This window comes from Lissotriton helveticus, chromosome 9, assembly GCF_964261635.1.
Source record: "Lissotriton helveticus chromosome 9, aLisHel1.1, whole genome shotgun sequence".
NCBI lineage: Eukaryota > Metazoa > Chordata > Amphibia > Caudata > Salamandridae > Lissotriton > Lissotriton helveticus.
Genome location: NC_136070.1, coordinates 544,859,834 through 544,880,527, shown reverse-complemented (window position 1 = coordinate 544,880,527; position 20,694 = coordinate 544,859,834). Strand labels below are relative to the sequence as shown.

Sequence of the window (20,694 nt, the reverse complement as noted above, 5' to 3'; positions counted from 1 at the left end):
CTCTATCTATCGCCCTCACTCTATCTATCGCCCTCACTCTATCTATCGCCCTCACTCTATCGATCGCCCTCACTCTATCTATCGCCCGCCCTCACTCTATCTATCGCCCTCCCTCACTCTATCTATCGCCCGCCCTCACTCTATCTATCTATCGCCCTCACTCTATCTATCTATCGCCCTCACTCTATCTATCTATCGCCCTCACTCGATCTATCGATCGCCCTCACTCGATCTATCGATCGCCCTCACTCTATCTATCTATCGCCCTCACTCTATCTATCTATCGCCCTCACTCTATCTATCTATCGCCCTCACTCTATCTATCTATCGCCCTCACTCTATCTATCGCCCTCACTCTATCTATCGCCCTCACTCTATCTATCGCCCTCACTCTATCTATCGCCCTCACTCTATCTATCGCCCTCACTCTATCTATCGCCCTCACTCTATCTATCGCCCTCACTCTATCTATCGCCCTCACTCTATCTATCGCCCTCACTCTATCTATCGCCCTCACTCTATCTATCGCCCTCACTCTATCTATCGCCCTCACTCTATCGATCGCCCTCACTCTATCGATCGCCCTCACTCTATCTATCGCCCTCACTCTATCTATCGCCCGCCCTCACTCTATCTATCGCCCTCCCTCACTCTATCTATCGCCCGCCCTCACTCTATCTATCTATCGCCCTCACTCTATCTATCTATCGCCCTCACTCTATCTATCTATCGCCCTCACTCGATCTATCGATCGCCCTCACTCTATCTATCGATCGCCCTCACTCTATCTATCGATCGCCCTCACTCTATCTATCGCCCGCCCTCACTCTATCTATCGCCCGCCCTCACTCTATCTATCGCCCGCCCTCACTCTATCTATCGCCCGCCCTCACTCTATCTATCGCCCTCACTCTATCTATCGCCCGCCCTCACTCTATCTATCGCCCGCCCTCACTCTATCTATCGCCCGCCCTCACTCTATCTATCGCCCGCCCTCACTCTATCTATCGCCCGCCCTCACTCTATCGATCGCCCTCACTCTATCTATCGATCGCCCTCACTCTATCTATCGATCGCCCTCACTCTATCTATCGCCCTCACTCTATCTATCGCCCGCCCTCACTCTATCTATCGCCCTCACTCTATCTATCGCCCTCACTCTATCTATCGCCCGCCCTCACTCTATCTATCTATCGCCCTCACTCTATCTATCGCCCGCCCTCACTCTATCTATCTATCGCCCGCCCTCACTCTATCTATCTATCGCCCGCCCGCCCTCACTCTATCTATCTATCGCCCGCCCTCACTCTATCTATCGCCCTCACTCTATCTATCGCCCTCACTCTATCTATCGCCCTCACTCTATCTATCGCCCTCACTCTATCTATCGCCCTCACTCTATCTATCGCCCTCACTCTATCTATCGCCCTCACTCTATCTATCGCCCTCACTCTATCTATCGCCCGCCCTCACTCTATCTATCTATCGCCCGCCCTCACTCTATCTATCTATCGCCCGCCCTCACTCTATCTATCTATCGCCCTCACTCTATCTATCTATCGCCCTCACTCTATCTATCGCCCGCCCTCACTCTATCTATCTATCGCCCGCCCGCCCTCACTCTATCTATCTATCGCCCGCCCTCACTCTATCTATCGCCCTCACTCTATCTATCGCCCTCACTCTATCTATCGCCCTCACTCTATCTATCGCCCTCACTCTATCTATCGCCCTCACTCTATCTATCGCCCTCACTCTATCTATCGCCCTCACTCTATCTATCGCCCGCCCTCACTCTATCTATCTATCGCCCGCCCTCACTCTATCTATCTATCGCCCGCCCTCACTCTATCTATCGCCCTCACTCTATCTATCTATCGCCCTCACTCTATCTATCTATCGCCCTCACTCTATCTATCTATCGCCCTCACTCTATCTATCGCCCTCACTCTATCTATCGCCCTCACTCTATCTATCGCCCTCACTCTATCTATCGCCCTCACTCTATCTATCGCCCTCACTCTATCTATCGCCCTCACTCTATCTATCGCCCTCACTCTATCTATCGCCCTCACTCTATCTATCGCCCTCACTCTATCTATCGCCCTCACTCTATCTATCGCCCTCACTCTATCTATCGCCCTCACTCTATCTATCGCCCTCACTCTATCTATCGCCCTCACTCTATCTATCGCCCTCACTCTATCTATCGCCCTCACTCTATCGATCGCCCTCACTCTATCGATCGCCCTCACTCTATCGATCGCCCTCACTCTATCTATCGCCCGCCCTCACTCTATCTATCGCCCTCCCTCACTCTATCTATCGCCCGCCCTCACTCTATCTATCGCCCGCCCTCACTCGATCTATCTATCGCCCTCACTCGATCTATCTATCGCCCTCACTCGATCTATCGATCGCCCTCACTCGATCTATCGATCGCCCTCACTCGATCTATCGATCGCCCTCACTCGATCTATCGATCGCCCTCACTCTATCTATCGATCGCCCTCACTCTATCTATCGATCGCCCTCACTCTATCTATCGCCCGCCCTCACTCTATCTATCGCCCGCCCTCACTCTATCTATCGCCCTCACTCTATCTATCGCCCGCCCTCACTCTATCTATCGCCCGCCCTCACTCTATCTATCGCCCGCCCTCACTCTATCTATCGCCCGCCCTCACTCTATCTATCGATCGCCCTCACTCTATCTATCGATCGCCCTCACTCTATCTATCGCCCGCCCTCACTCTATCTATCGCCCGCCCTCACTCTATCTATCGCCCTCACTCTATCTATCGCCCGCCCTCACTCTATCTATCGCCCGCCCTCACTCTATCTATCGCCCGCCCTCACTCTATCTATCGCCCGCCCTCACTCTATCTATCGCCCGCCCTCACTCTATCTATCGCCCTCACTCTATCTATCGCCCTCACTCTATCTATCGCCCTCACTCTATCTATCGCCCTCACTCTATCTATCGCCCTCACTCTATCTATCGCCCTCACTCTATCTATCGCCCTCACTCTATCTATCGCCCTCACTCTATCTATCGCCCGCCCTCACTCTATCTATCTATCGCCCGCCCTCACTCTATCTATCTATCGCCCTCACTCTATCTATCTATCGCCCTCACTCTATCTATCTATCGCCCTCACTCTATCTATCTATCGCCCTCACTCTATCTATCGCCCTCACTCTATCTATCGCCCTCACTCTATCTATCGCCCTCACTCTATCTATCGCCCTCACTCTATCTATCGCCCTCACTCTATCTATCGCCCTCACTCTATCTATCGCCCTCACTCTATCTATCGCCCTCACTCTATCTATCGCCCTCACTCTATCTATCGCCCTCACTCTATCTATCGCCCTCACTCTATCTATCGCCCTCACTCTATCTATCGCCCTCACTCTATCTATCGCCCTCACTCTATCTATCGCCCTCACTCTATCTATCGCCCTCACTCTATCTATCGCCCTCACTCTATCTATCGCCCTCACTCTATCTATCGCCCTCACTCTATCGATCGCCCTCACTCTATCGATCGCCCTCACTCTATCTATCGCCCGCCCTCACTCTATCTATCGCCCTCCCTCACTCTATCTATCGCCCGCCCTCACTCTATCTATCGCCCGCCCTCACTCGATCTATCTATCGCCCTCACTCGATCTATCTATCGCCCTCACTCGATCTATCGATCGCCCTCACTCGATCTATCGATCGCCCTCACTCGATCTATCGATCGCCCTCACTCGATCTATCGATCGCCCTCACTCTATCTATCGATCGCCCTCACTCTATCTATCGATCGCCCTCACTCTATCTATCGATCGCCCTCACTCTATCTATCGCCCGCCCTCACTCTATCTATCGCCCGCCCTCACTCTATCTATCGCCCTCACTCTATCTATCGCCCGCCCTCACTCTATCTATCGCCCGCCCTCACTCTATCTATCGCCCGCCCTCACTCTATCTATCGCCCGCCCTCACTCTATCTATCGATCGCCCTCACTCTATCTATCGATCGCCCTCACTCTATCTATCGCCCGCCCTCACTCTATCTATCGCCCGCCCTCACTCTATCTATCGCCCTCACTCTATCTATCGCCCGCCCTCACTCTATCTATCGCCCGCCCTCACTCTATCTATCGCCCGCCCTCACTCTATCTATCGCCCGCCCTCACTCTATCTATCGCCCGCCCTCACTCTATCTATCGCCCGCCCTCACTCTATCTATCGCCCTCACTCTATCTATCGCCCTCACTCTATCTATCGCCCTCACTCTATCTATCGCCCTCACTCTATCTATCGCCCTCACTCTATCTATCGCCCTCACTCTATCTATCGCCCTCACTCTATCTATCGCCCGCCCTCACTCTATCTATCGCCCGCCCTCACTCTATCTATCTATCGCCCTCACTCTATCTATCTATCGCCCTCACTCTATCTATCGCCCTCACTCTATCTATCGCCCTCACTCTATCTATCGCCCTCACTCTATCTATCGCCCTCACTCTATCTATCGCCCTCACTCTATCTATCGCCCTCACTCTATCTATCGCCCTCACTCTATCTATCGCCCTCACTCTATCTATCGCCCTCACTCTATCTATCGCCCTCACTCTATCTATCGCCCTCACTCTATCTATCGCCCTCACTCTATCTATCGCCCTCACTCTATCTATCGCCCTCACTCTATCTATCGCCCTCACTCTATCGATCGCCCTCACTCTATCTATCGCCCGCCCTCACTCTATCTATCGCCCTCCCTCACTCTATCTATCGCCCGCCCTCACTCGATCTATCTATCGCCCTCACTCGATCTATCTATCGCCCTCACTCGATCTATCTATCGCCCTCACTCGATCTATCGATCGCCCTCACTCGATCTATCGATCGCCCTCACTCGATCTATCGATCGCCCTCACTCGATCTATCGATCGCCCTCACTCGATCTATCGATCGCCCTCACTCGATCTATCGATCGCCCTCACTCGATCTATCGATCGCCCTCACTCTATCTATCGATCGCCCTCACTCTATCTATCGATCGCCCTCACTCTATCTATCGCCCGCCCTCACTCTATCTATCGCCCGCCCTCACTCTATCTATCGCCCGCCCTCACTCTATCTATCGCCCTCACTCTATCTATCGCCCGCCCTCACTCTATCTATCGCCCGCCCTCACTCTATCTATCGCCCGCCCTCACTCTATCTATCGCCCGCCCTCACTCTATCTATCGCCCGCCCTCACTCTATCTATCGATCGCCCTCACTCTATCTATCGCCCGCCCTCACTCTATCTATCGCCCTCACTCTATCTATCGCCCGCCCTCACTCTATCTATCGCCCGCCCTCACTCTATCTATCGCCCGCCCTCACTCTATCTATCGCCCTCACTCTATCTATCTATCGCCCTCACTCTATCTATCTATCGCCCTCACTCTATCTATCTATCGCCCTCACTCTATCTATCGCCCGCCCTCACTCTATCTATCGCCCGCCCTCACTCTATCTATCGCCCGCCCTCACTCTATCTATCGCCCGCCCTCACTCTATCTATCGCCCGCCCTCACTCTATCTATCGCCCGCCCTCACTCTATCTATCGCCCGCCCTCACTCTATCTATCGCCCGCCCTCACTCTATCTATCGCCCGCCCTCACTCTATCTATCGCCCGCCCTCACTCTATCTATCGCCCGCCCTCACTCTATCTATCGCCCGCCCTCACTCTATCTATCGCCCGCCCTCACTCTATCTATCGATCGCCCTCACTCTATCTATCGCCCGCCCTCACTCTATCTATCGCCCTCACTCTATCTATCGCCCGCCCTCACTCTATCTATCGCCCGCCCTCACTCTATCTATCTATCGCCCTCACTCTATCTATCTATCGCCCTCACTCTATCTATCTATCGCCCTCACTCTATCTATCTATCGCCCTCACTCTATCTATCTATCGCCCTCACTCTATCTATCGCCCTCACTCTATCTATCGCCCTCACTCTATCTATCGCCCTCACTCTATCTATCGCCCTCACTCTATCTATCTATCGCCCTCACTCTATCTATCTATCGCCCTCACTCTATCTATCTATCGCCCTCACTCTATCTATCTATCGCCCTCACTCTATCTATCTATCGCCCTCACTCTATCTATCTATCGCCCTCACTCTATCTATCTATCGCCCTCACTCTATCTATCGCCCTCACTCTATCTATCGCCCTCACTCTATCTATCGCCCTCACTCTATCTATCGCCCTCACTCTATCTATCGCCCTCACTCTATCTATCGCCCTCACTCTATCTATCGCCCTCACTCTATCTATCGCCCTCACTCTATCTATCGCCCTCACTCTATCTATCGCCCTCACTCTATCTATCGCCCTCACTCTATCTATCGCCCTCACTCTATCTATCGCCCTCACTCTATCTATCGCCCTCACTCTATCTATCGCCCTCACTCTATCTATCGCCCTCACTCTATCTATCGCCCTCACTCTATCTATCGCCCTCACTCTATCTATCGCCCTCACTCTATCTATCGCCCTCACTCTATCTATCGCCCTCACTCTATCTATCGCCCTCACTCTATCTATCGCCCTCACTCTATCGATCGCCCTCACTCTATCGATCGCCCTCACTCTATCTATCTATCGCCCTCACTCGATCTATCTATCGCCCTCACTCGATCTATCTATCGCCCTCACTCGATCTATCGATCGCCCTCACTCGATCTATCGATCGCCCTCACTCTATCTATCGATCGCCCTCACTCTATCTATCGCCCGCCCTCACTCTATCTATCGCCCGCCCTCACTCTATCTATCGCCCGCCCTCACTCTATCTATCGCCCTCACTCTATCTATCTATCGCCCTCACTCTATCTATCTATCGCCCTCACTCTATCTATCTATCGCCCTCACTCTATCTATCTATCGCCCTCACTCTATCTATCTATCGCCCTCACTCTATCTATCTATCGCCCTCACTCTATCTATCTATCGCCCTCACTCTATCTATCTATCTATCGCCCTCACTCGATCTATCTATCGCCCTCACTCGATCTATCGATCGCCCTCACTCTATCTATCGATCGCCCTCACTCTATCTATCGATCGCCCTCACTCTATCTATCGATCGCCCTCACTCTATCTATCGCCCGCCCTCACTCTATCTATCGCCCTCACTCTATCTATCGCCCGCCCTCACTCTATCTATCGCCCGCCCTCACTCTATCTATCGCCCGCCCTCACTCTATCTATCTATCGCCCTCACTCTATCTATCTATCGCCCTCACTCTATCTATCGCCCTCACTCTATCTATCTATCGCCCTCACTCTATCTATCGCCCGCCCTCACTCTATCTATCGCCCGCCCTCACTCTATCTATCGCCCTCACTCTATCTATCGCCCGCCCTCACTCTATCTATCGCCCGCCCTCACTCTATCTATCGCCCGCCCTCACTCTATCTATCTATCGCCCTCACTCTATCTATCTATCGCCCTCACTCTATCTATCGCCCTCACTCTATCTATCTATCGCCCTCACTCTATCTATCTATCGCCCTCACTCTATCTATCTATCGCCCTCACTCTATCTATCTATCTATCGCCCTCACTCTATCTATCTATCGCCCTCACTCGATCTATCGATCGCCCTCACTCTATCTATCGATCGCCCTCACTCTATCTATCGATCGCCCTCACTCTATCTATCGATCGCCCTCACTCTATCGCCCTCACTCTATCGCCCTCACTCTATCTATCGCCCTCACTCTATCTATCGCCCGCCCTCACTCTATCTATCGCCCTCACTCTATCTATCGCCCGCCCTCACTCTATCTATCGCCCGCCCTCACTCTATCTATCTATCGCCCTCACTCTATCTATCGCCCTCACTCTATCTATCGCCCTCACTCTATCTATCGCCCTCACTCTATCTATCGCCCTCACTCTATCTATCTATCGCCCTCACTCTATCTATCTATCGCCCTCACTCTATCTATCTATCGCCCTCACTCTATCTATCTATCGCCCTCACTCTATCTATCTATCGCCCTCACTCTATCTATCTATCGCCCTCACTCTATCTATCTATCGCCCTCACTCTATCTATCTATCGCCCTCACTCTATCTATCTATCGCCCTCACTCTATCTATCACCCTCACTCTATCTATCTATCGCCCTCACTCTATCTATCTATCGCCCTCACTCTATCTATCTATCGCCCTCACTCTATCTATCTATCGCCCTCACTCTATCTATCTATCGCCCTCACTCTATCGATCGCCCTCACTCTATCTATCTATCGCCCTCACTCTATCTATCTATCGCCCTCACTCTATCTATCTATCGCCCTCACTCTATCTATCTATCGCCCTCACTCTATCGCCCTCACTCTATCGCCCTCACTCTATCTATCGCCCTCACTCTATCTATCGCCCTCACTCTATCTATCGCCCTCACTCTATCTATCGCCCTCACTCTATCTATCGCCCTCACTCTATCTATCGCCCTCACTCTATCTATCGCCCTCACTCTATCTATCGCCCTCACTCTATCTATCGCCCTCACTCTATCTATCGCCCTCACTCTATCTATCGCCCTCACTCTATCTATCGCCCTCACTCTATCGATCGCCCTCACTCTATCGATCGCCCTCACTCTATCTATCTATCGCCCTCACTCTATCTATCTATCGCCCTCACTCTATCGCCCTCACTCTATCGCCCTCACTCTATCTATCGCCCTCACTCTATCTATCGCCCTCACTCTATCGCCCTCACTCTATCTATCGCCCTCACTCTATCTATCGCCCTCACTCTATCTATCGCCCTCACTCTATCTATCGCCCTCACTCTATCTATCGCCCTCACTCTATCTATCGCCCTCACTCTATCTATCGCCCTCACTCTATCTATCGCCCTCACTCTATCTATCGCCCTCACTCTATCTATCGCCCTCACTCTATCGCCCTCACTCTATCTATCTATCGCCCTCACTCTATCTATCAAATGGTTAAAATAAGTTCAATGTTTCAAGCTTGATTACAAATGTCACAAAAAAGATGTTAATATTTCACTTCTGTTCTTGTATTTTCGTCACAATAAAATACACTGAACATAATCACAAAAGTTGTTTACAAAAGTTTAAGCTATTGCCATTACAAATTACAATAACTTTTATTTAAGTATTAATTATTAAAAAAAATAAAAGCCATTGTTATTTGTAATATCAATACATCCAAGTCATGTAAATACAACACATATTGCATTACAAATGCTATAGGTGTCACATTTGCAAATGTTAAAACTATTGCCATTGTAAATGCCAAAACTATTAATTTCGCTATTTTCAAAACCAACACAAATAAAAACATTGCCATTCACAATACCAATAGCTCAAACGTTCCTAATGCGAGACCTATTGCATTGTAAATGCTTGTTCATCATGTAGTTAGAAAGAGTTGAATATGCATTATTTCTTGCATCTCTTAACCTTTTGAATAAACGTTTTTAAATATCAGAAATTCTGTAATGCAGAAAAGTGAATCTTTACTTGCCTTGCTTGTCTGAGTGACGTGGGGGCTCATTGGAACACCAGCAAGCCCATAACAGCATAAACTCACATATGCATGTTATACACTTGTTGATTAACATGACTGCAGACTTTTTAGATACTGATAGGAAGTCATTTCATAAAAGAATCTGAAACTATTTTGAAAGTGAAATCAATATACAACAACATAAAGAGCCCAAAGAACGATAATTATCTGGTACCATAGCTCTCCATTAGCAGTTAGAGAACTTTCTATGATCATTGATCTTCACTGACGGCAAAGTATATCCAAAGAGAATAAAACTCAAAAGGTTTGAATGCTAGAGACATACCACATCTTAAAGAAAACTGTGGAAGCATATTTCAGAGTGATATGGAAAAGCTACATGCAGAAATCGTATTTACCTCTTTTGCACCGGTTACAGAGTAGGCGTGGCCTTTGACAAGCTTCTTGAACGTCACAGCCTCCTGATCACTTGCATTGGTGATCTGCAACAAAAGAGTGTGGTAAATATAGACCTCAGTTTCAGTTTATGTTGCACCCTTGTCCCAAAAGAAAAGCAACTGTTCCAAACTGTTTATGCCTGGGGCAAAGCTTCCCATTTTCATTCTTTCTTCACAAGTCAATTCATCACAAAGCATGCCTCTCAAAATGGCAAGCAGGCTGTGGCATAGTAGGCGCTGGTACCCTATGACTTTGCTTTCCAAATTAGGGGTGGATTATACAGAACAACCCCATAATGAATAGCTAATTATGGGATAATGACCCACTTATCGATGAGCAAATTTAATAATGACAAATTAATCAGAATTACATGCTCAGTGATAACTCATCCCAAGACTATGACCTTCTCCAGAATGATCCATTATTGCTGAGTAACGTGTTTACTCAACGATAACCCACACATCGTTTGGCAATAATCCACTCTATGATTATACAATCATGGCCCTGGCTATGCACAACTCATTGAAGGCACGTTCATGATCAACTAAGGCCCAATCAATGTCGATTCACTCAATGTCCAACAATGACCCACTCATCGTCCAGGTTACAGTGTCTTACGGGGCCTGTCAAAACAGGATAGCTGCTCACTTTGTATATATATAGATAGATAGATAGATAAACACACAATGTCAAAATGTACTGATTAAATCCCATTGCTCAAGGATTCTTTTTTTAAACCAATAAAACTACTGCTTGACTTCTGAGCCTCACCCCTCCACCAAATATCTTTTAAGCTCAGCCTGATAAACATGTGTACAGAAAAAAAGAATTTTTTTCCCCCGATAAAAAAAACTACACAGTATATATTACACCACAAAATGACAAGTCAACAGAAGCCAAGCATTAACGAGCAGGCACTGTACGAGAAAATGATCCGCAAACAACCGATACAGTATGTGGGCCCCAAGCTTACATCAAGGTTGCCTAATGACTGTCACTATATGCAAAAGAAACAATTGATGGACGGAATGCTAGACAATGCAAACATTCACCCCCAGTCACAAGGATCTGGGTTTAATCCATCATTCTTTTGCTCACCACACCACCCCAGTTTGGACCCAGCCATATGCAAATCAGTCTTGACCCTGTTCCTTGTGGGAACAGACCAGCCCGAACTGCTAAGCCAGGTCATCCCTGGACCGGAAACAAGCATCCTGGGACCGGTTTCAGGGCATCACCCTTCATCAGCCAGGCTAGTTTGAATCCAGTGGTGTGGTGAGCACAGGACCCACATCTGGGCATACCCTTCCCACCTAGGGCAACATATGAACAAGAAACAATTGATGGACGGAATGCTGGACAATGCAAACATTCACCCCCAGTCACAAGGATCTGGGTTTAATCCATTATTCTTTTGCTCACCACACCACCCAGTTTGGACCCAGCCAAACTGGAATGGCATGGTGAGCAAAAAAACGATGGATTTAGGCCCAGATCTCTGTACTGGGGTGATCGTATGACATTGTTCTGCATTCAATTGTTCTTTACGCATTTGTCACCCCGAGTGGGACGGGTATGCTCAGACGCGAGTCCCGTGCTCTCCATGCCACTGGAGTTAAGATATCCTGGCTGATTAGGGCTGTAAGCCCGAAACTGGTCCTAGGATGCTTGTTTCCAGTCCAGGGAGGATCTGGCCTGGCAGTTCGGGCTGGACTGTTCCCATTGGGCACAGGGTCAGGACTGATTTGCATATGGCTGGGCCCAAACTGGAATGGCATGGTGAGCAAAAAACTATGGATTTAGGCCCAGATCTCTGTACTGGAGTGAATGTATGACATTGTTCTGCATTCTGTCCATCAATTGTTCTTTTTGCAAATGACTTACTAGACAGACTGCTCTGTGTATTTTACAAAACCTTGTTTTAACCCCTTCAGCGCTAATGACAAGGGTAACTCGTCATGGACTTTCCATTGATTTCAATGGAAAGTCAATGGAAGCTCATCAGGTGCCTTAGCAGCCAAGTGGTTAAGGATCTTTTTCCTATTGTATTTGCTCAAGTAAACAGCGACTCAATTATCTGAATTTACTACGTTAAAAAATAAGAAAAGAGCACGGTGTCCTTGTAGAAATGGAGTCATCATGTAACCTCAGTTTACAATAGCATTCCAAGACACTATGGTCTGTGTAAAGTTTACAGACGTAAATCTAAGATGAAAAGATCTGAGAAATAAAAGGAGCTCTGCCACGTTAAATCCAATTCAGAAGTCCTACATTACCGCTTATTCTAGCACAATACCGACCTGACAGATAAGTCTGGCGTAACGAAACACCTTTTGATTTTCATAAAATGATACAGATATTATACTTAGTTATAGGGGCTTTAGTCAGCTCTATTCATCAAATAGTATATCAGTATGTCACTCACATTTTTGATCTAACCACCACAGAATGCAGCGTTGGCCACAGAACAGCCCACTTCAGCCACTGGCTTAGCTGTCTGAGTGATGACATCATTCTGCTATTGCACAATGTGCACTTACACACAAAAAGTAGTCCCCTTGACCAGTTTTACAAAAACATTTACAAATAGGGGCAAAGTCAAAGTTTCGCAACAACTACTGGATTCGCCAATGGCTGTATTCTACTTCAGCTGAGAGAGGTTGTGTTTTTCCCCAATTTCCAAACGTTCCGGCCTCTTTCTGTCTCAATGGACAGTCCCTGCATCACCTTCTGTCTGATCTTGAGGGGACAGGATGGAATTTGGAAATATACTCCTGATGTTTTCATTCAAATCCTCCAAAGACTGAGTAAAAAGTGGCCCTGTTCCATCTCTACTGATGCTGTGCAGTGAGGAGAAGCCATCAGAAGTTCTGCTCACCTTAGGATGTTACAACCATACCCAGGACATCACAGTTTGGATCTCTCACCCCAGGCTCCACTTTGGAAAACTGAAATAAAGACCTGGGGGACTGAACCTCAAAATATACCCAGGCAAATACAAAAAGGCACTAGAACAATTACAAGAGTGGTATAGGAATATCCAGCCAAAGACAGCCTCTGTTGAATGTCACTGTTAATATAAAAAAAGGCCAGTGTGGCATGTACAATGGAGGGAGACAGGCAATTTCCTAAGCTAATAAATCAGGGCTCTTATAGAGCGCGGCTAATCACCCGTTAAGCGCTGGGAGGAGGCGGGGTCTGCAGTTCAGTCGAAGAACCAGGTCTTGAGGTCCTTCCTGAATTGAGGCCAGGGAGATGTGCTTTCCAAAAGTCCCTTTCACCTGGTGAAAATGTCATGGGTTTCACACTGCAACACAACATACTGGGAGAGCTGGGCACACCCAGCACAGCTGGAGCAATGCCTATGCAACTGAGCCACAGCACTATGTGTGTATGTATATGATAATGTTAATACACAATCAAACCTAGCAAAAGGCAGCTCAACATTTTGTGCAGCACATTTTCCGTGTTCAAAAGGAAACTTCTCGCCAGCAACACCCACACCTTGCATTATTAAGAGCAAGGACAGATCTGAAGGTTGTCGGGTGGTCTGCTGAGGGTTTAAATAAATCACTCGTGCCTCTCAATCCCCTAACAGCCTATAATCCCTCCTAATCCCCAAATTCCTTTCAGCTGACCCATCCCAAACTTACATCGATGGAGCAACCCATTAGTGACCCTCGTTCCAGCGCTTTCTGGATAATCTGGTACAAGTCTGAGGGAGCCTTGTTCAGGTCGAACCACTCCGTCACTCCTCCAGTGAAATCCTCGAACCCCTCGGACGTGCTGCCACCAGAAAGGGCTTCGTAGCTGCCATTGACCCTGTGAAGAACAAGGAGGTAAAGTATTCAGTACTGAAAACTGTAGGACAAACACAAAGAGAAGTTTTTTGTGTTTTTTAGAGTCAGTCTTGTAGCCATGCTTTATATATTACTGCCAACTGGTGGTTAAAACACTTTAGTGTCTATGGATTGTGCATAACAAGGGTTTTCCGACTCCAACGAATAGATGGCGGGACATGCACAGAATATATGAATCTAGAAGACATTTATGCTGCAAAACAAGGGGGGCCTAGGTTCAATTTTTTTATTATATTTAATGCATTTTTATATAGCGCAGCCTTTACCCAAAGGCGTCAGAGCGCTGTACAATAGAACGAGTTACGTTACATGAGAAAAATTTTACAAAATAGAATATTACAAAAATAAACAGGAGGCTAGAAGAGGTAGGATAAAACCATAGAAGGCAAGAACACAATATCAAACATCAAGCAAGGGTGAGGAATGTACAAGTAAATATTACAAATTTACAATGATGAACGAACTTCCTAGAGGGGTCTGAGAATGAAGGTATTAGTTCTGAAAGTGTCTTTGGAAGAAAAGAGATTTTAGGTCCGCTTTGAAGAGCCGGATAGAGGTGGTGGTACGGAGCAATGGAGGAAGTGAGTTCCAGATTCTCACTACATTACCAGAGAACGACTGAGAAATCAATCTTTCCCTTTTGAAGGAGGGGGGCTCAGACAGAAACTTTTCCACATTCCAAGAAGGTCTCGAGCCTCCAGACATTTTCAGTTTATACGACAGGTAACGTGGGGAGGAAGTATGCAAGGCTTTGCGGGTGATGCAGGCAGTAGAACCGACGAATCCCCCACAGAAGGCGCAGCTGGAAACGTGCGTTCTTAGTAATGGAATTGATGTGGGAGATTAGGTTGAGTCTTTTGTCAAGTAGGACACCTAGGGATTTAGTGCTGTCGACAAGTATGGGTTTATTGTTGAATAAATTCAGCTGATACATCCAGGATTGAACAGGAGGAAGGGAGAGAGAGGTAGATAGGAGGATTTCAGTTTTGGAGGAATTGAGAATGAGTTGTTGAACTAACACCCAGTTGTGAATAGAGTTGAGAGTAGAGTTGAGTAGTGAGAGATCGTGGGCGGAAGACACTTTAAGGTAGATTTGAGGGTCATCCGCATGGAGATGGTAGTGGATCCCAGCTTTACTTAGGAGGTTCCCTAATGGCCCCAGATTGAGATTAAACAAAGTGGGTGCAAGGATAGAACCTTGAGGGATATATTGACCTACCACCAATGGAGATGAAAGACTGTTTGCTATCTTGATCATTTGGGATCTGTCCGAGACAAATGAGGCAAACCATTTAAGTACTGTGCCTGCCACTCCCATTCTCTGTTGAAGACTGTTAAGGAGGGTGTTGTGATGAACAGTGTCAAAGGCTTCAGAGCGGTCAAGAAGAATCAGAGGCACAATTCCCCAGAATCGAGTATGTGCAGCGCTTCATCAATCACTTGCAGCAGGGCTGTTCCAGTGTTGCAATTTTGAATGAAGCCAGACTGGAACACGTCAAGGAGATTTTTGTCCATAATATGTAAGGAAAGTTGTTTCACCACACATTTTTCTGTGATTTTCGAAAGAAAAGGGAGGTTGGTGATGTGGCGAAAGTTGTTGAGGTCGTTCGCATCTGCAAGGGTTTTATTTTTTTAGAAGAGGGGTAACCCGTCATGTTTTGAGGGCAGCAGGGAGGGAGCCTTGACTGAGGAAGAGATTAACAAGCCTGGTCCAGTAAGAGAGAGTATTGGTGTAGAAATCAATGGCGATGATACCAGGGATGGGGTCAGAAGAATGGTTGGAGGATTTGGTTTTGAGGATGCATTTGAGAAGGTTATCTTCCGAGATGGCGGCAAAGTTCTGCCAAGTGACTAAGGATTTTCGATGATCAATGGGCGTGGGGGTGGGAGACCTGATCCACCAGTGATTTGACCTTTTCATCAACGAATATAGCGAATTCTACTGCCTTATTTGAAGAATCCTCAGGCTTGTTGGTTTGGGGAGAGCAGTTTGGGTTTTTGATGAGGGCAAAATGTTTTTGGGGTCTGTATTCAGCTGAGTCGAGGAGGGATCTGAAATGTGATACTTTTTCATGGAAGATGTGCTTGTGGTATTTGGAGCTTGCGGAGCTTAAATAAGAGAGGATGGAGGTTGTCTCCAATGTTTCTCCAAGATTCTAAGGTTCTTCCGTTCATCATATAGAGCTTTATTGAACCAAGGTGTTCAGGGGGTGGGTCTTTTCCTTTTGCTTTCGAGTGCAGCGACATTATCGATTTTGACTGCTAGGACTGAGAGGCAATGGGAGGTGAGATCGTTGACATCCACGTTAGGGTCTAGTCTTGGAAGTGAACGAGTAGCAAAATCACACAGAGTGTCAAGATCAATGTTTTTAGTGTTGCAGAACCAGGTAGAAGCCCATTTAGGTTGGCTGAAAGTTAAAACGTGCAATAGGTGAAAACAGAAGGGAATGAGGAAGTGGTCTGACCAGTCTACATGGATAGGGGGGAGCAATAGTAAGCAGGTTTGCTTTAGATATAACAAGATCCAGAATTGAGCCCTTAGAGCAGTAGTTCCCAAACTGTGCACCACGGCGCCCTGGTGTGCTGTTAAGAGTAGCCAGGGGCGCGGCTGATTGCTGTAATTTGTCTTTTAAAGATCTGTAAATGTTGCCGAAAGGGTGTGACTTTTCCCATCAGATGCACTGTGGGAGGGCTTTTGCCTGCACCAGGAAACAAAAACCTGAAACACTTCAATGGAAGATGTGAGGGGCAGGCGAGGGGCAGGCGGGTCAGCGATTACCTCTTTATCATTATTACGTTTCTTAAAGTATTAACACAAACCCATGTTAATGCACTTATTTTAACAGGCGCTCGGACTATCAAAGAAGCTCAAACATGTTGCACCTTTTTAGGCCCCTTTTGCTTCAATCCGAGCAAACCTCCTAATGAAACACATACATAAATATAAAATGTGCTTAATGTTCTGCAGAGGTGGTTTGTACTGAAAAGAGGTTCCACATGTTTACTGCATATGCCCCCTTTCTTGCACTATAATCTGGCCTTTCACAGCTGCATTATTCCAGTAGCCCTGATTGTAGCGGGGCATCGCGGCAACGTAGCACAAATCTGTGTATTTATGAGCCCATAACATAAAAGCAGCAGCATATAAATGCATTTTTCTTTCAGCAAGCCAGGGGAGGGCCGGAGACTGGGCCACATGTGTTTTATTTCTGGGAAGATGAGCGCGTAGAGGGATGAGAAATACAGGAAACTAAAAGTGACACCAAGACTTTCAGTCTGAGAAAAGAAGGGCAAGCAGCAGGTGGGAGAAGGAATACACAGGGGTAAAACAAAGTGCTAAAGAATCAAAGGGGAAGAGAAGGAAAGCAGAACATGAAGGCAGAGAGAGGGAAGCAAAAGAATGTCTGAAGGGGAACTGCAGCAACAAGAAGATGCTTTTAGCAGGCTTTTTCATAATTGAAAGTTTCACAAAGCGTTATTAACTGACCATAAAACAGATACAGCAGAGATTGCAACAATGCAAGCTTCCTTTAATGCACAGAACAGGCATGCATATAGCTGCTCTTTGGCTCTTTTTTGAGCTTTTAGTAGTGCATTCTTGCGCTTGTAGTTTGTCTTTTTACATACCTTCAGTGGCTTCATCCCAATTAATTTCAGGGAGAAAACTGGAAGTACTCCCGAGGTCGGGCTTAAATCCTCCCACCAGTAGAAAACGGTGGGGAGCCACGGCCAACTGCCAATTAGGTCAAGGGAGCCACAGGTCCAAAAAGTTTGGGAACCACTGCCTTAGAGTGTGTAATTTATGTGCAGTGTTGGAAAAGATCATTGGCAGCCGAGTCTTCCAAAGAGCCCCAGTGGAGACTGAAGTCACCCAGGAAGATCAGTCTGTCACTTTGAGGATATTGGTCACTGATGAAGACGGCGAGTTCCTCCAAAAAGGAAGAGCAGTTACTGGGCAGGTGGTAGATGGAACCTAAAGGGTGAGCCGTGATGTACTTGAAGTTCTAGGAATAGGCATTCGAATGTAATGTAATGTAAAATGGCATTTGTACCGCGCAGCAGTCACTCCAAGGAGCATCAAGGCGCCAGATACTGATTCAGAGATGAAAAACAGGTAGGGCGTGGATGGAAGCTCACCCAACTGTTACACTAGTGCTCTAACATAGGTGTCCTGTAGCTTGAAAATCCAGGTTTTCAGTCCCTTTCTGAAGTCTTTTTCCTTGTCTAGGGCACGAAGGGAGGGGGGAAGAGTGTTCCACGCTTTTGCTCCGAGTACTGGTAGGGATTTGCCACCTCTCGTGCTGAGCCTGAACCTAGGTACTAACAGGAAATTAGAGCTAGATGATCGGAGATTGCGAGAAGGATGGTATCTGGCAAATCTCTGCTGTAGGTATTTTGGTCCCAGAGCATGGGTGGCTCTAAAGGTAATAATCAGTATTTTAAAAAGGACTCTCTTATTTATTGGGAGCCAATGTAGAGTATTTAGTGCGGAAGATGCGGAAGATGCGAATGTATGGAAGATGATGGTAGGAAAGGCTTTAATTTGAAGGGAGATTCTAAAGATGATAGTGACACCTCCCCCAATTGTGTCTGTTTTGTTTCTGAGGATAGAGTAGTCAGTTGGTATCAGAAGATCAAACAAAGTATGAGAGGAGTCATTAAACCAGGTCTCAGTGAGGAAGAGCATGTCAAGATTGTAGTGGGTGATAGAATAAGAAATTTCCAGTTTGTGTTTGATTGCAGATCTGCAGTTGTGGAGCAAACAATGCAGCTCTGACGCAACTGTTTTGGTGATGGGGGTGTTTGGGCTGTTAATTTTTAATTAATTTTAATTGTGGGTTTATATAGCGCTAGAATCAACTCCCGGAGGAGTATCTCCGCGCTTCGACCGCTGGGGAACCCGTCCTGGCTCACCCTGAGAGATGGTCCCTAATGGGTATCTCTAAGGTGCGACCAAGCATCCCCGGCGGTCTGTGGGGCCGTTGTGAAGATGAGGCAAGCTAATGCCCAGAGTTGCAGAGTGTGGTCCCTGACTGGAGTAGGCACCGAGGCGAGAATTATCGAGCCCGCTGACCCTGGTCCACGACCCTGCCGCGTCGGGAATCGAACCCTGGTCCCGGGCCATCCTCTGCTTACGGGTCTGCCGCCTCTAACCAGTGAGCCACACCACTCAGGAGATGGGGACAAGATTCTTGTATGAGGGTGCCAGGGAAGAAGAAGAAGGCTGGTTAGTTCTGACAGAAAAGATGGTCTGAATAGTGAATTGAGTAGAATTATTAGGAGAGGAAAGTGGAGGGGGATTGACGTTGTTAGTCTTGTGGCTAGCCAGTAAGTTGGCGATGTCTGCGGAGGACAGACTGTGGTTGGCTTTATTGGGGCACGGGAGCAATGAACTCCTCGGGAGGTTGTTAGGAAAGGGGGATATCTTAGCACTTAAAAGTGAGCTGGACGCTTCAATCTGGGAAATGGAAGAGATGAGAGAATCAAGTTTATTTTCCAGGGAGAGGAGGGCTGAGCACGGAATGTTGGGTGGCTCGATGCTTGAGGGAGGGAGTGCAGTAGGCGAGGGAGGGCAGGGAGAGGTGGTGGGACGGGGGGGTATTGGGGTGCAAGGGTAGAAGGTGGGGAAAGATGGTGGTAGAAAGGAGTGGATGGTGTTACAGTGATATTTTTACTAGAGTTGAGCGGAGGGGAAGAGTAGAGATCAAAAGTAGGAGGAGACAATTGAGGAGTAGAGAGGGAGGGTGGGAGGTGGAGGGTGGAATGAGTGGGGTCAACGGAAGGCCGGAGATACGGGAAGATGAGAGGAGAAGGAGCTGTACAGGGAGAGGAAGGAAAGGGGCCAAAGGAAGGCCAGAGGTATGGGGAGATGAGAGGGAAAGGGGCTGTACAGGGAGGGGAGGGATGGGGGGTCAAAGGAAGGTCAGAGGAATGGGTCGAAGAGGAGAGAAGGTGCTGGACAGGTACCGTAGGCTATGAAGGGTGAATGTAGGGGGACAGGCACCAGGCAGGGTGGGGGGGGGGTTGGGCTAGATGGTAGTTAGGGGAGGAGTATGGGACTGTTAGGTCAGAGGGAGGGAAGAAGATGGAATTACCGAGAGGGGAGACAGGGTTGTAAAGCAAAGGAGGAGGAAGAGGAGGAGGAAGAGGAGGTTGAAGAGAGATGGGAGGTGTAAGAGAAGACTTTAGGGTACGAGGGAAGGTGAAGAGCGGAAAGGGATGAGGAGAAGGGGGAGGAAAGGTAAGGAAAGTTGATCGGTAGACCAGGTTGTAAGTAAGGTGGATTAAGCAGGGGGGAGATAGGTAGAATTAGGGGGATTAAGGGGCAGGAGATGGCACTGGAATATTGGAACGATGCAGGGTGGGGAGGGGGAGTGGTAGCCGGAGGTAAAGCAGATGAGGTAGAGCAGAGGTCTTCAATCTGTGGGGCGCGACCCCCAGGGGGGTCCTTGAGTCCTAGGAAGGGGGTCGCAGATTCCCCAGCTTCACTTTAACCCGGTAAAAAGACAGCCGTCTGCTGTCCTGTGATAGCTAATTGAGATCGTTATCAGCTGTTTGCCTGAATGAAAGGCAAATGCGCTGGTAATCAGCAAGTGTAAAGGATGCTTGGGAGCGGTTCTGGCTCTTTGTGAAGACAACGATGTGTGTTTTTTTGAGTTGAAGTGCAAAGAGTTAACTACTGGGCTGGGAAGTTCTTTCTTTTAATTTTAACTGCATTTACACAGCCCCTTGTGCCCCTAAAGAGGCGTTGAAGGGACTGTTATGTAAAAAGAAAAGAAAACTGCATTACATATTAGTCTGGTATTATTAAAACCTACAT

The 20,694-nt window shown here is 47.7% G+C and overlaps 1 protein-coding gene across 1 annotated transcript in view; it reads right to left on the bottom strand.

Annotated features, from left to right (window-relative positions):
- Nucleotides 1-20,694, bottom strand: part of CAPN1 (calpain 1) — a 245,531-nt gene that overhangs the window by 71,204 nt on the left and 153,633 nt on the right. The window contains exons 6-7 of the mRNA XM_078660425.1: nt 13,668-13,836; nt 9,975-10,058 (exon numbers count right to left, since the gene is read on the bottom strand). Of these exons, the coding sequence (XP_078516551.1) occupies nt 9,975-10,058; nt 13,668-13,836 (253 nt within the window). The remainder of the gene's footprint in view (nt 1-9,974; nt 10,059-13,667; nt 13,837-20,694) is intronic.